This window comes from Thalassophryne amazonica, chromosome 5 (assembly GCF_902500255.1).
Source record: "Thalassophryne amazonica chromosome 5, fThaAma1.1, whole genome shotgun sequence".
In the NCBI taxonomy this organism is placed as follows: domain Eukaryota; kingdom Metazoa; phylum Chordata; class Actinopteri; order Batrachoidiformes; family Batrachoididae; genus Thalassophryne; species Thalassophryne amazonica.
Genome location: NC_047107.1, coordinates 59,822,296 through 59,837,700, shown reverse-complemented (window position 1 = coordinate 59,837,700; position 15,405 = coordinate 59,822,296). Strand labels below are relative to the sequence as shown.

General features: G+C 40.8%; 2 protein-coding genes across 2 annotated transcripts in view; one reads left to right on the top strand and one right to left on the bottom strand.

The window, feature by feature from the left end:
• Nucleotides 1-10,722, top strand: part of gna14a (guanine nucleotide binding protein (G protein), alpha 14a) — an 85,770-nt gene extending 75,048 nt beyond the window's left edge. Inside the window, exon 7 of the mRNA XM_034170410.1 lies at nucleotides 9,098-10,722. Within this exon, the coding sequence (XP_034026301.1) occupies nucleotides 9,098-9,288 (191 nt within the window). The 3' untranslated portion in view covers nucleotides 9,289-10,722. The remainder of the gene's footprint in view (nucleotides 1-9,097) is intronic.
• Nucleotides 10,723-10,768: 46 nt separating this feature from the next.
• vps13a (vacuolar protein sorting 13 homolog A) overlaps nucleotides 10,769-15,405 on the bottom strand; it is a 178,007-nt gene continuing 173,370 nt past the window's right edge. The window contains 4 exon segments of the mRNA XM_034170409.1: nucleotides 10,769-11,770; nucleotides 11,870-11,944; nucleotides 13,308-13,431; nucleotides 14,881-14,966. Coding sequence (XP_034026300.1) covers nucleotides 11,720-11,770; nucleotides 11,870-11,944; nucleotides 13,308-13,431; nucleotides 14,881-14,966 — 336 coding nt within the window. The 3' untranslated portion in view covers nucleotides 10,769-11,719.

The window sequence follows — 15,405 nt, the reverse complement described above, 5'->3', positions numbered from 1 at the left end:
ACTTTTACACTTCAGCCATGTTCCAGTTCCATTCTAGTTTTGTTCTATCAGTCTGTTTTCATGGTTCATCATTTAGTTATTGTTTGCCTATTGTTTTTGCTGTTCTCATTTCTGTTATGTAGTATGGGTATGCCAGGTTTTGTTATCACTTAGTTTCTGTTTTTCTTATAGTTTTGTCTGTCTGTTCCACTTGGTTTTGTCACTATGTGTTATTTCCCATGATTCTGTTTATCATGTTCTGGTATGCTTTTCAGTCCTGATCAAGTTTAGAATTGTGTTCATGTTTTTCTTTGTATGATCTTTAGTTGTCAGGTCCAGGTTCATTGTTATCACAGTCTCTTCTCTTCTCCGCTCACTTACACCTGCCTGTCATTCTCTCTTTGTCTGCACTCCTCTCAGGTCTCTAAGTTGTCATGTCCAGTCTCATTGTTTTCACAGTCTCTGTCTGATCACTGCACTCTCATGCCCCGCACCTGCACTTTGTCATCACTGTTGGCCACGCCCCATTCATCTGTCCTTCACTTGCCCATCTGTCACCGCCTTTCTGCATTTCTTTTGCCTCTTAGTTGTCACCTGACCACGCCCCCTTCCAGGCCCTTCCTCCTCCACGTGCACCTCATTATCTGATTAACACCTGTCCTTATTTAAGCTGCTTCAGTTCACTTCCTCCCTGCTCGTTTGTTGATTCTTTCACCCACCAGCACCTTGTTTCAGTCCTGTTTTGCCAAGCCTTGTTTTTTGACTCTGCTCTGTGTACCGGATCCTGCCATTTGCCTCAGCCCTGACAACTCTGTTTGCTTGTGTACTGACCCAGCTTGTTTTTGACCACGTCCTCTGTCTTGTCCCTACCCGGTACTTTTGCTCCGCGGACTGCTTTCCTGTTACTGAACCCTGGTCTGAATTAAACCATCCTTTACGCATATGCCCAATGGTGAGCCTGCATTTGTGTCCATCCTCTCTCTGTCTGTGTCTCGCCTCTGCCCAGTCCTGACAATTGTCTTACTTACAATTTGTACATGTACATAAAGCCCTTCTATCAATCAATCAATCATAAACAATATTTATTTATGAGCTTTTGACAAGAGCGGAAGTTAGCAGACATTAGCGTCTTGTAAATCAGTCTACAGGTGTTATCAGGTTATAAAAACAGCCTTTTCAGTTTTAGAACTGTTTAGTTCTCACTAGATTTTACATAATATGACAAAAACTTTATATTAACACACAAATGAAATGGAGTTTGCAGCTAGCTACCAGCCTGTGATGTCACCACGCTAACTTCCGCTAAATGTCTTATAAATGACTTCAGAGGTGTAATTAGGTTCCAAAAACATTGTTTTCCATTTTAGAAGCATTTATTTCTCACTAGCTTTTACAGAATATATGAAAAACATGTTACACTCAACAAAAATATAAACGCAACACTTTTGGTTTTGCTCCCATTTTGTATGAGATGAACTCAAAGATCTAAAACTTTTTTCACATACACAATATCACCATTTCCCTCAAATATTGTTCACAAACCAGTCTAAATCTGTGATAGTGAGCACTTCTCCTTTGCTGAGATAATCCATCCCACCTCACAGGTGTGCCATATCAAGATGCTGATTAGACACCATGATTAGTGCACAGGTGTGCCTTAGACTGCCCACAATAAAAGGCCACTCTGAAAGGTGCAGTTTTATCACACAGCACAATGCCACAGATGTCGCAAGATTTGAGGGAGCGTGCAATTGCCATGCTGACAGCAGGAATGTCAACCAGAGCTGTTGCTCGTGTACTGAATGTTCATTTCTCTACCATAAGCCGTCGGCTCGTTGGAGAGGTGTTCTCTTCACGGATGAATCCCGGTTCACACTGTTCAGGGCAGATGGCAGACAGCGTGTGTGGCGTCGTGTGGGTGAGCGGTTTTCTGATGTCAATGTTGTGGATCGAGTGGCCCATGGTGGCGGTGGGGTTATGGTATGGGCAGGCATCTGTTATGGACGAAGAACACAGGTGCATTTTATTGATGGCATTTTGAATGCACAGAGATACAGTGACGAGATCCTGAGGCCCATTGTTGTGCCATACATCCAAGAACATCACCTCATGTTGCAGCAGGATAATGCACGGCCCCATGTTGCAAGGATCTGTACACAATTCTTGGAAGCTGAAAATGTCCCGGTTCTTGCATGGCCGGCATACTCACCGGACATGTCATCCATTGAGCATGTTTGGGATGCTCTGGACCGGCGTATACGACAGTGTGTACCAGTTCCTGCCAATATCCAGCAACTTCGCACAGCCATTGAAGAGGAGTGGACCAACATTCCACAGGCCACAATTGACAACCTGATCAACTCTATGCGAAGGAGATGTGTTGCACTGCATGAGGCAAATGGTGGTCACACCAGATACTGACTGGTATCCCCCCCCAATAAAACAAAACTGAACCTTTCAGAGTGGCCTTTTATTGTGGACAGTCTAAGGCACACCTGTGCACTAATCGTGTCTAATCAGCATCTTGGTATGGCACACCTATGAGGTGGGATGGATTATCTCAGCAAAGGAGAAGTGCTCACTATCACAGATTTAGACTGGTTTGTGAACAATATTTGAGGGAAATGGTGATATTGTGTATGTGGAAAAAGTTCTAGATCTTTGAGTTCATCTCATACAAAATGGGAGCAAAACCAAAAGTGTTGCATTTATATTTTTGTTGAGTATATATAAACAAAGCATTTTTAGAGCAACCTGGCACTGATGTCACGGTGCCGCTCTAGTCTGATTGGCTGTCACCTCCACCACTCAAATCAAAAAATGAATGTAACTTCTCTTAAAATAGGTCAAGGTTAGCCATCTTTGAACTTGTCTAAGGTCTGTGTCTCAAGAATGTTCCCTGTGAATTTGAAGACTGACAGACAGACGGACGGGCAGACACAAAATCTTTACAATTCCCGATGGCCATATTTGATGGCCTTGGGTAACAAAACCACAAGGTCATGGGATGGGCCACACTTGTTTTGTGTTTCTATAAGAGGCGATCGAGTCACCTGTTTTACCGCACTGAGCGTGCACTGCTGCATCATGTGCACTTCCTGTGCATACCCAGTGTCATAGGCGGGCTTTAGGGTGCCTTGCCCACCCTCACAATCAGTTGAGACCGCCCTGGACGGACAAGCCTGTCAGTCATATGCCAACCACAAACATGATTCATAATAGTATTGATAAACATTCTGTGCTTCATCTGATCTTTACCAAAAAAAAAAAAAAAAAAAAAAAAAAATCAGATAAACTTAATGAGTGATCCAAAACCACTGATGTAAGAGACACAGTGTCAGTATTTGCAACAGTAATATCACTAGCGAGAACCAAATCCAAGATGCTTATGCTAACGTGAGTCCAACTCTGAATGCATTGCTGGAATGCTAATACATCTATAATCTCCATGAATGATTTGCAGAGGGGGTCAGAAGACTTGTTTACATGAATGTTGAAGTCACCAACAATCAGAATGTTATCTGCACAGATTTCCGGATTAGAAATGCTACTGCTATAACCTATAAAATTATTCATGGACTGGCACCTCCCTACCTAGCTGACCTAATTAAACCTTACGTACCGGCCCGGGCTTTACGTACTCAGGGTGCAGGACTACTTTGTGTCCCTAGGGTGAATAAGAAGTCTGCGGGTCACAGAGCTTTCTCTTATCATGCCCCTGTTCTGTGGAATGATCTCCCTGCGTCAATAAAACAGTCAGATTCTGTGGAGATTTTCAAGTCCAGACTTAAGACGCTCTTATTTTCCCTTTCATATGGGTAGCATACTGGTACAGTTTTGTTTTACGCTTTTTACTCTAATTCATTTATTAGTAATTGGAGCGGGCTGTGGCCTCAACTTTACCTAAATTCTGGGTCTTTTCGTGAAGTTTAGGGCTAGTGGCTGGCGATCACCTTAGTATTTCTTCTGCTTTTCTTGTTGTTTAATGCTGGCAAATTATACAGTATTTTTTGTCTTTCTGATGCCTGATTCTGTTTTTTCTCTGTTTAAGGTGCAGCTCCATCCAGAAATGGGAGTTGTATTTGTGTTGGCGATCCTCCTGTCCTGTGCGCCAATAGCATTTCTTGTATATTTGTCCGTGAATTGTTCTGTCAGTTGTTCTGTAATTTATGTTTGTAGCATGGCACAAGCAGAGGGTCACCCCTTTGAGTCTGGTCTGCTTGAGGTTTCTTCCTCAGAGGGAGTTTTTCCTTACCACTGTTGCTCTTGGGGGTTAGTAAGGTTAGACCTTACCTGTGTGAAGCACTTTGAGGCAACTCTGTTGTGATTTGGCGCTATATAAATGAAAATAAATTGAAATTTAAGTTGAAATAGAAATAAATTCACCAAATTCATCTAAGAATTCAGAATATGGGCCCAGGGGCCTATAAATGGTGACAAAGTAACATGTATGAGTTTTATTCTTCTGACTTTGGCTATACGTGGCATGTTGAGCAGAGAGTCAAGTGTTCAAATTGGTTATATTTTGGACCCCCAAGAGCCATTAAACTAAATCCAGATTTATGAATTAAAGCAACACACTTGCTTTGTATATTCCAAGGGATGCAATTAAATGTGTACACCAGTGGACAAGCTTAATTTAAAGGGAGGACAGTGGTAGGTTTCAGCCATGTTTCACATAAACCAATCATGTCTCGGCAGTGTTCTAGAATTAGATCATATATCAACAGTGACTTTGAGGGCAGTGACCTTATGTTAATGAAACCCAACCTAAAAACCTCATTAAGGTTGGCATTTTGACTGTTGCAGTTTGGATGCTGTTCCACTGCAATATATGTAAGTTTTCTTAGATTAGACTTGAGTTTATGAAGTTCCACACTGGCTGAAGGTAGCAGACACAAAATATTTGATGTTGCAGAAACAGCCATTGGGGCACCCTCGGTTATAGTGTTATCCAATAATAACTGGCACTAAATTTACAAAACATTTTCAAAACGCTCTTCATGGATACCTCTGTGGAAAGAGGCCACAGTCTCAACATGAAAAAAAATGCGTTCCTGGCACATAAACTACACAGTCACCATAGTGGATTTCCTGTGCTAGTTTTCCTTCTAAGGTAATGGACTCTACACCTACATTAATAATAGTCTCTGCAGGTTCTCTAATCACCTGCTCCATGGCCTGCTGTAGAGTCCTAATATTACCCTCCCTGTAGAACTCTATGTTTGCAGATAAGATGGCGGAGCCTGCCCCAGTAGGTTGAAGGCCGTCCGACATCAGCAAGCCACGTCAACCCCAAGAGGAGGGCCAGTTATCAATAAAACTAAAACCTTGCTGCCTGCAAAACTGCGCCATCCACCTGTTCAAAGATGTCGACTTGCTAAATGCTTCGTCATTACCCAGAGAGGAGAGGACCAGAGACTATTACTCAATGCTGACATTTTTTTAGCGTAGTCACAAGTCCTCTCTATATCCATTTTTGTAACCTCTGATTGTTGCATCTTAACATCGTTGGCGCCGACATGATAACAATGTGTGTATAACTGATTTTGTGTTCCTTCATGTGCCTGTCCTTGTGAAAAGTCAGCACCCTAAGGTGAGAAGCAATATCGGGTGCTCTGGGTGCAGGAATACACTTAAAGTCAGCTAGTGTCTGTAATCTGACTTTGAGAGTAGTAGAGTCCCCTATCACTAACACACAGTTTTTTGGCTTGGAAGACAAGGGTAGAAGTTATCCGTGAGAGGAATCAATAAGCATGTCTGAAGCTGAAAAATGGTTCACAGTCAGTAACGGCAACTGTGAGCTGGGTACCAAGCCTTATTGGATTTCTTCTGCCTAACAACAGTCCGAAAGCCATTGTTTTGTTGCCAGCAGAGCTAAGATAGTGCTATTGGCCATGCTAGCTGCCCTGACGCTAAGCATGTCTGGAGTGCCCATAATGTCTAACCCCACTGAACTAAGGAGATGTTAAAACTTACAGACATGGCTCTCTAAGAGGACCACCCCTTCTGACAGCATCACACAAGTTGTTTAAAGGTTTTGACCAGCTGTGTAGCGAAAGTTAGCACAAGCTAAGTGCTAACGAGAAGCTAAGCACCCCTAAGATTCTCAAGTAATTAACTGAAAGTTGTAGCTGTTGCACTTAAAGACTAACAAAAATAATGCCTAGGTAACTGCAATCTGAGAAACAATTCACGGTTTTAGAGTATCCCACAATCCTTTGTGCACTGGGGAGGGAGGTTTGATAATGGCTCAGCCTAATGCTAACTTTAACATTGAAAATGCCATAGACATGCTAACGTGTTAGCATCGGTCCCGTTTTTAAGTTAGAAATTGCATCTATCAACTGTTTCAGAAGACCATAACAGGTCAGTTTAACATAAAAAAGGTAAATATTACTCACAGACATATGCTCTTTAGAGTTTTAGCGGGGAAAAATTAAGATAAAGCAAAATAAAACAAAGAACCAACGAAGCAGCAGATTGAAGATTGACACACTGCGTCACTGGTTCAAGGTTTAAAGCAAAGCTGCACTGCAGAAACAGTTCATTATACAGACCCACTGCAGGGTCTGTAATCAATGTAGAGAAATGATCATTTTGCTGACAAACACCCCCAAAAACAATGGCCACTCTGAAGGACTGATAAGGGAATCGTTGAACAAAAAGGCTATTGATGTCGATGGATCGAATAATTTCTTAAGGATACCCAAAAAGAACCGATTCCGACATGCAACCCTAACAGCAACTTTTTTTTTTTTTTAATAAAACCTATCCTATAAAATCCTGAATGGTTGTGTGGCCTCTTATCTGGCTGAGCTGCTGCAGCCGCAATTACCGGTGTCGCAGACCGAACGGTCCCTCCTAAAAATTGGTTCACCCTGCCTCCACTGCGCATGCATCATTTTGGAGCTCAACAGCTTATCTGAGATGGATTCTCTTCACCCAAAGCAATCAAAGGGAATAATGGGATTGTTAACCATCAGATGACAAGGTAAAACCTCTTAAATCATTCTAAAGTCAGTTTTAAGCAGAAACCAGGCCGTTTTAAGCAGAAACGAGGTGATAATCGGTGACGCTTTGAAATGATGGAGGTGCAGTGAATGCAGCAGGAGCAGTTCATCATGGCTGCTCTGCTCTGATTGCTTCCTGTCTTTCGTTATGAAATAATGCTGAATTTATGTGGAAATGATTGATGTACAAAAGTTTCAGATATCTGTCGTTCAGATAGATGACTGGAGTGCAGTTTTAAGCAGAAATGAGGCGATAATCAGTGAAATACTGCCAACGCTCCAAAATGATGCATGCGCAGTCCAGGCAGGGCAGGCCAATTTTTGGGGGGACCGTTCTGTCCGCGACACCAGCATGTACACTGCAAATCCAAGAGACCGATCTATTGTGTGTTCTTAGGTTTAGTAAGAAGATGGCAGGCAGTAGAGGGTTTGTTGTGGTACACCAGCTGAATCTACCAGCTGAAAGTAAGCAGTTGATTTCTATGAGTACTTTCAAGTCCAGACTGAACTTAGTATCTTTCTGGGATGCAACTTTTTGCAAGTAGTTGGAGACACAAATTTGCATCAAAACACATGAATTAGTGACAAATTTCACGTGGAATCACAGTGAAATGAAGATACGTTTGCTCAGGATGGTTGTGGGCTGCTATTATGTGAAAAGAGGCTGTGGAAATACCCCAGAATATAACCACTGAAGGCAAAGCCCTGTAAATGATAAAATAAATAATTTTAAAATAATCTTCTCCATGAAGAACAACAAAGGGTAGAAAAGTGTGGATGTTTTGTGGTGCCAGTGTACTCATCAACTTGTAGAATGTCCAGCAGTGACAGCCCGCTGCATCTCATCATTATTGTCCCCACTAGAACCACTCTCCTCTCCTACCGAGAATGACCAGTATACAGTCCTTCACTGGCTGGATTCCAGGTCCCTCGTGAAGTGCTCCTTGTCATGCTGGTGCGGCCATTTCTGTGTGATGTGGCGCAATCTGCAGCAGTGCTTTGGGGTTGCGCGTCTTTTGATTCTATTTGATTTATTTGGCAACAAGATAAAAAGTAAGCCCCTTCGGCTGCTCCCATGTTTTCACTCAGGGCTGTCACAGCAGATCCAAGAGTTTATCTGCATGTTGATTTGGCGCAACATTTACACCGGCTGCCCTTCCTGACAATTCCACGTTGCATGGATACATGTGGCAGGGGTGGGACTTCAGCCAGAAACCTTCTGCACTGAAAACAAGAGCACTAACCACTTGGCTACCACCCCTGCATGTGGCAACAAGATACATGTATGTAAAATTAATAATATAGTATATAAAATTGCAGTGGATAACACAATACAGTATTTAACTTATTTCCCTTGTAGTCCTCAAAAACAAAACTAACAAATTCAGATCCCATGCATCCTCCTCTGCTGCTACACAGGACTCCTGCAGGCCACTCCTGGCACGCTGGGTTGTAGCTGTGTCGGCAGCAGAGGCAGTTGGCTTGGAGGCTACTAGACTCGCTCAGCCATGATGATCACACCACTTCCAGAAGAGCAGTTCCTCTCCGATCACATAAAAGGAGTGTCCCCAACATCTCAAGCTGTCTCACGGAAACTAAACTGAGGAGGGCTAGAGATGCTCATGACAACTCAGTGAATATTTTGAGAGAAAATGTGTAGTGTGAATTTTTGGTTCAAAATTCAAGTGACAAGAGCGCTGCCCTACAACTCGTGGGGAGATTTTCCCCCATGAAATTTCAGGAACTCCCTTCTGAATGCTGTTCACAATTTGTCACAGCCCGGCAATAGACTACCCTTATTTACTACTGCTTAGGGTTAATGAGGATGCATAGCTGTACAAGGGTGTTTAAAAGTTTGGTTTTTCTTAGCTTTTAAAATTAGAGATTTTTATTGGTTTGGGATGCTTTTTAATTATTTTTTTTAATCAGTTTTATTTATGTGTGCATTGTTGGAGTTGTATGTTTGGTTTTTATCTTGCTCAGTGCAATGGAAAGAAATATCTAAATATTATTTTACAGAAATAGTCACAACTGCTGTATTTTTCATTTACAAGAATTTATTGGTGGGGGGGGGAAACCACTGAAATGATTGTCTTGAATTTTAGGACCTCAACAGGATGATAAAGCCGCACAAGAATTCATCTTGAAAATGTACCAAGATCAAAACCCAGACAAGGAGAAGACACTCTACGCTCACTTCACCTGCGCCACAGACACGGAGAACATCCGCTTCGTTTTTGTGGCGGTCAAAGACACCATCCTTAGACACAATCTGAAGGAGTTCAACCTGGTCTAATAGGACGCATAGGAGGGTAGGAAAGGACACACAGGAGAGTACAAAAGGACACATAAAAGCTAAACAGGATGCATAGGAGAGTAGGAAAGGACTCATAGGAGCCAAACAGGACACCTAAAAGACAACTATTACAGCAATAAACTTTCTTGGCAAATTACAGAGAGCAATTTTTTTAAGTGAGAATATTTGTAGAAATTTTAAAAAATACACTAAGAGAATGATAAAGTACTTTGGAAGTTGAGAAAATCAGAAATGCATTCAGGTCCTCAAGTACTTGCAGAGGGACAAATCTAATGTTGCCTCCATACATTGCCGTAACATAGCTGAAATTAAACAATCAACACTTATGTGCTTGTTGCGCAGACTTTCAGCTTTAATTCAAAGGGTTCAACAAAAATATCACTGAGCATTTTGGAATTACAGCCTCTTTATGCAGTTTCTCCACTCTCAGAGCCCATTAGTACAGTAGTGGACAAACTGTTTTTAATGCTAATGATTACTTTTACACCCTGTTTTCTTTAGACAAGTCAGGGAATGGATGTGAACATTTTCAAGTCATTCATCTTGGACTTCACTGACATCAATCATTAAGAAATTCAAACAGTATGGTACTCTATGGCAGCAGTTTTCAAAAACAGAGTGAACTGGACAAGAAGGTGCAAGAAGTGAGGGAAGCCACCACAACACCCTTGACAGCTCTGGCTTTTGTGGTTATAATGGGAGAAAGTGTCCATTGTCCAACTTTTGACTGTTACATCAACACTTCATGATGGAGTGAGACAGGAATTTCTCAAAAGACTTTTTTTCTAGTTTGCCAGAAGGCACATGGGAGACTTAAGCCTATATCTGATTTTTTGAATTCCAATCCTCTGGGCCACTTCTTGGTGTACATCAAGTCCAAGACATAATCTTTAACATCTTCTGGCATGTATAAAGAAAACTGGCTGTAAAAGTGATAAAAAAAATTAACAATAATCCTTAAATTTAACTCATCCAATTACCTCTAAAAAAGGAACGATAAATCCTAAATTGTTAATATTTTTTTAAACAGTCTACACCTCAAACATGTCTATTATTTTGTTCATCTCCATCATGGGGGTGTAGAGGCAGAATTACAAACACTGTCGCTGTTCAAATACTGAAGGACCTGACAGTGTATTAACTGCTAGATTCAACAGATCACAGGTGATGAGAAGAACTGATATTACAGTTTAGTGAGTACATATTGCTGAGAAAATATCAAGTGTGCATCAAAAAAAAAAAATAGTCTGGTATGGGTGTCTTATGTAGTCATGATATCACAGCCAATTCACTCTTATTTTACATCTAAATTTTTCCAACAATGATGTGCTTTGAAAGCAACTTTCTGGGTTAAAGACATTTTTCTGTTTTGCCGTTTCTGTTCATATACTTTTCAATAAATTTTTACTTTATTATAAAGTACTTACTTTGTGTGATAAATCCTGAGCAGACCACATAAACCGTGAGACATTTTTATTTCTTGGAAACATTTTAAGCTACAGAAGTGAACATGTTGCTTCACCAAAACATAACAGACAGCAAAGAAAACCTTTATAACTGTGAATGACACAATATGCATTAATTTCTTTTAAATATTCTGCATAAATCAACATATTTGGCACTGCATACCTGTGGTATAAAAAAAAAAAGTAAAAATCCCTAGGTCACAGTTTGCAATGCCACAATACAGACGATTGTGTGATGATATATATATATATATATATATCTGTATATGTACAGAGAATATTCTGTTAGATCAATATACAGCAGATACATGACAGATAAGTGCAGTATAAAAATAACATGCACCTAAATTGCAGTAAACAGTGTTTATGTTGCAGAAATACATCAAGGAAAAAAAGTGCGTAAGAAAATATGACGCAAGGACAAATGAAGTACTGTTCAGTTTCCCTTTTACAAAATCCGTAAAATGAACTTAAGCATTAAATGTCTCCAGCAGTTATGTCACATGTTCAGTACTAAATATTAGTGCTCTTACTGCAAAATATAACTTCAATTATGTTTAAGCACCTGAAAGTGAAAAAAATGTAAAAGTGATATTAAAAGGACAAGAATGAGAACAAGCTTAAGGCTTAGAAAATTTATATTGCTCAGTTTGCAAGAGCATTCCACATACAAGCAGGCAGTGATGACTTTTCCTTTCATCAATTTGTAAAAGATATGATTAACAACAAATATGCATAATGCATGAAGCCAATGGATGAGTGCAATTACACGTTGTGTTTGATTCTGTCTGGTATAAATGCCATGAGAAAACTTTGGAGCACATAGCAGAAGGAAGCGTTAGGACATATAAAAGTCCACACAGGTGGAGCTAAAATAGCATGCAGTGATGAACAAAGGCACTGACACACAGTGTGGGTGTGTGTGTTTATTTTCTCTCCACGGGTCAGTATTTGGGTAAACTCTCTCTTGCATCCTCCAGTTTGGAAAGGACCCACTGCAAGTGAAGGAAAAAAAGTAAGAACAGAAGACCTGCAAAACACAGGAAGTAAAGAAACACATTTAACATCCAGTAATTATACAAAAAAGTATGAACCTTGGCAATCTCAGGAGTTTTGAAGTTAATGATTTTCCCAAACTCTTTGGCATGAAACACAGACTTCACTCTCTCCTGGAGAACACAAAAAGAGTTGACAACTTTGAGTGCTGCAAATAACTAAAGTGCATAATTTCTGTCAATCACAATAATCCAGACAATTGAGAGCAACAAAAATCTTTGAGGTTAAAATACAAACCAATCAGATATAACACTGTGACCACCTATCTAATATTGTGTAGGTCCTAACCGAACAGATTCCCATAGAAACCCATGTTAAAATGTCCAACCTTAGAGGAGAGATAAATATGGTAACAGCCTAGCACAAAAATAGTTTTGCCTTTATAGCTAGTTTCCTGCTCCATGACAACTGTATGAGATTATTGTTTTTTAAATAACTCATTAGTTTAAGACATTTTAAACCATAAACTTGTGACTGATTAGGAGCACTGTGGGTGTGTGACAGGTAGCGTGTGCTACTGAGCTGAGACTGCAGAGTTCAGAGGTCACACTGTGAGCTGTGGCTTCTAGGTGTTGTGGAAGACCATGTCTGTCCTTATTGAGCATTTAATTATAAATATCTGTAATAATATGGCTTTCTGTGTGGTTGCTTGTCCGAGCAGATCATCAAAGACACCTGTACTCCAGTATTTCTGCGGAGTAAAATTTTAGTGTTTTTTTTTTTGTTGTATGTTTGTGGCGTTACCTTCAGTAACTTCATAAAATGAAGTCCAGTTAATCCACAATTCCTGAGAAAATAAGCGGGTCATAATTTTTAACACCCACCCCAAAGCCACCCATCATGAAAACTACTGCCCAGTCCACAAAAACATGATTGACTAAAGCAACCAAATCAAGGTAAGCCTGTTAGGTTTGTCTGGTAACTGAGATGGGTGCGTGTTCAGGCTTCATTCATCCCAAACAGGGTTATATGCACATGCTCTTTACCCATTTATACTTTGGCCAGGACATAGGCCAACCAACAGACTTTGAGTTTCAAAACGGCTCTTCCAGGTATATACATACTGTCCAAACATTTGTCTGGTGCTGCATATACAGTATGTGATCCTGACCCATTGAGGCATGAACTCCAATAGTGTGCTGTGCAAGGGTACCAATTAGAGATTTTTTTAACTGAACATTTTCGAAGGAAAAATCTATTCAAAATGGGCATTTTTAATCATAGCTTAGATGCATTTATTATAGTAGGTCAGAATTTGAGTTCACAGATATTATTGAATGCAGCATGAATTTCAAATCTTGAGTATGTGCTTCTTCTTTGTCGTAGGAAAAATTTCAAGGAATAACTCATATTTACTGCAAAATCCCCCAAATATATATTTTCCAAGCGATAAAATTAGCTGTATTTTTTGTCTGTGGCAAGACTAGGTTTTCTTTCTTCCAACAAAAACACCAACAGCAAATACCCTTTTCCTACCTTGGCCTCAATTCGAAGTCGGCGGTCCTCTACAATCATCGGATCCTTGGTGAATTCTTCAAACAGATACTGCCATTCACAGGTGAGCTGGCCAAATGTGCCCTTTGTAACAAAAAATATTCCCCTGGGCGGGAAATGCAAACAGAAAATCTCTTTCAACTAAAAATTCTAAATATGCACAAGACAGCACAGAAATAGGGTTGAGATAGGTTTATCTTTAGATGTATTAGAAAAACTAAACAAAAAACACAAAACAGACATATGTTACACATCACAGTTCAAGAAAATTACAATGGTTCAGTGCTTTTATACACACATGAATTTCTAAATGGTATTTTTTTGTGGGGTATATGTGTGTGTGTGTGTGTGTGGGGGGGGGGGGGGGTAGAGATATCCATGTTATATGTCACTCATCATAATCTGACAGGTTTTTGATCAGGCTTGAAAAAATAGCATGGAGGACTGCCTCAAGCTGCGTTCACACTGGACGCCACAAATTCGCATCCCTCGCCTGGCAATGGACGCGCCACCATCGCCCGGTGTTCTGCTTTCACTGCGCCCCAATGCGTCATCAAATAGGAGGAGCTTCCATTCCGCTCGCCGTCAAGTCAACATGGTGGACCTTAATCACATGGAGCGAACTGCTGTGCCCTATTTGTTGTTGAAAGCTGACAAACATCACCAGCGGCGCCATCGCTGGGTTCACAACATCCTCGAGACGTTCCCAATTCGGGGAGTTTCATTATTTGCTGCAGGAGCTGCGTCTGGATGACGGCCGCTTTCAGAGGTACTTCAGCCTCTCCAGGACCCAGTTTGAGGACCTCCTATCCTGTTCGCGCAAGCACATGTGAACAATAAAACAAAAAAAAACAACAAAAAAAAAAAACTGGCTGCCGCTGATGCAGTGCTGCTGCTCGCTCTCCTCTCAAACTCTGTCATAAACCAGTCACCATGTGTTTTATTATACATCTGTGTAGTTAATAAAATTATCTTCACGGACGATGCGTTCACGCGTGCACAAGGAAAAAAAAACAACTGGCTGCTGCCGCTGCTCGCTCTCCCCTCAAACTCTATCATAATTGTGAAAAAGGACAAAGGGACAAAAGTCCTGCTCACAGGCTGGCTGTCAGAGACAGGACATGTCCACATCAAGTATAAACTCCAGACATCACGTCACTACATATCCAGTCCCTGATTGGTCACCGTGGCGTGACAAGATGAAAAAGTTCAGATTTTTCAACTTGGGGAGGAGGGCAACGCGACGCGATATCGCACCACAAACACGCCAATCGCTCAAAATCGCTTAATTCGCATCTATCGCGTTGTATTGCGTGGCTTGGACTTTTGTGGCGCCACAACACGTCCTTCCATAGCAATTACATGGCAAACTGTTGCCGCCATCGCTCGCGTGTTGTCCGGTGTGACCGCGGCATCAGACTGTCACATATCCACCACTTCTGGAAATAACAATAATATGAAACATCTACCAAAATACATCTTTTTATTTGGGTATGAAACTAAAAAAATAGCTTTACCTAAAGAGCAAAAAAAAAAAAAAAAAAAATACACTCACTTCTTGGTGATCATGAAGAAGTCAGAATCATTGACCTTGGCATGAGCAAAGTATTTGTACCTGGCAAAACGTCCATTTTCAATTTTCTGAAAAGGAGGAGGGAAAACGGGAATCAAGTAAAAACACCACACGGATTTAAGGACAACAGTATGTCTGAATAAGCCAAATCAGCATCATCAACATGCAAGTGCCACGACCGTGCCAAAGCCTCCGGTCAGAGTTCACAAACACCCACTTCATCCAATGAACAAAGCAAAGAAGCTGCATTACTGGAGTGTACGAGCTATTTATCTTTAGCCTTAAAGTTAAATGAGCAGCTTTAAGCAGTGTTAAAGCTGCATGCCAGGGCCACATTGTTCCGTGGATGATCCGTATGGGATACAAAAGTGGAAAAAGAAAATTTGCTCATCATAGGAGTCGAAGCCGCACATCGAATTTGAGCTGCAACTTTTCCATCGGAATTATAAGAACCTGAAAGATGCACTGAGTGGATGAGTGGACTAAATTAAGTTATAATTAATATTT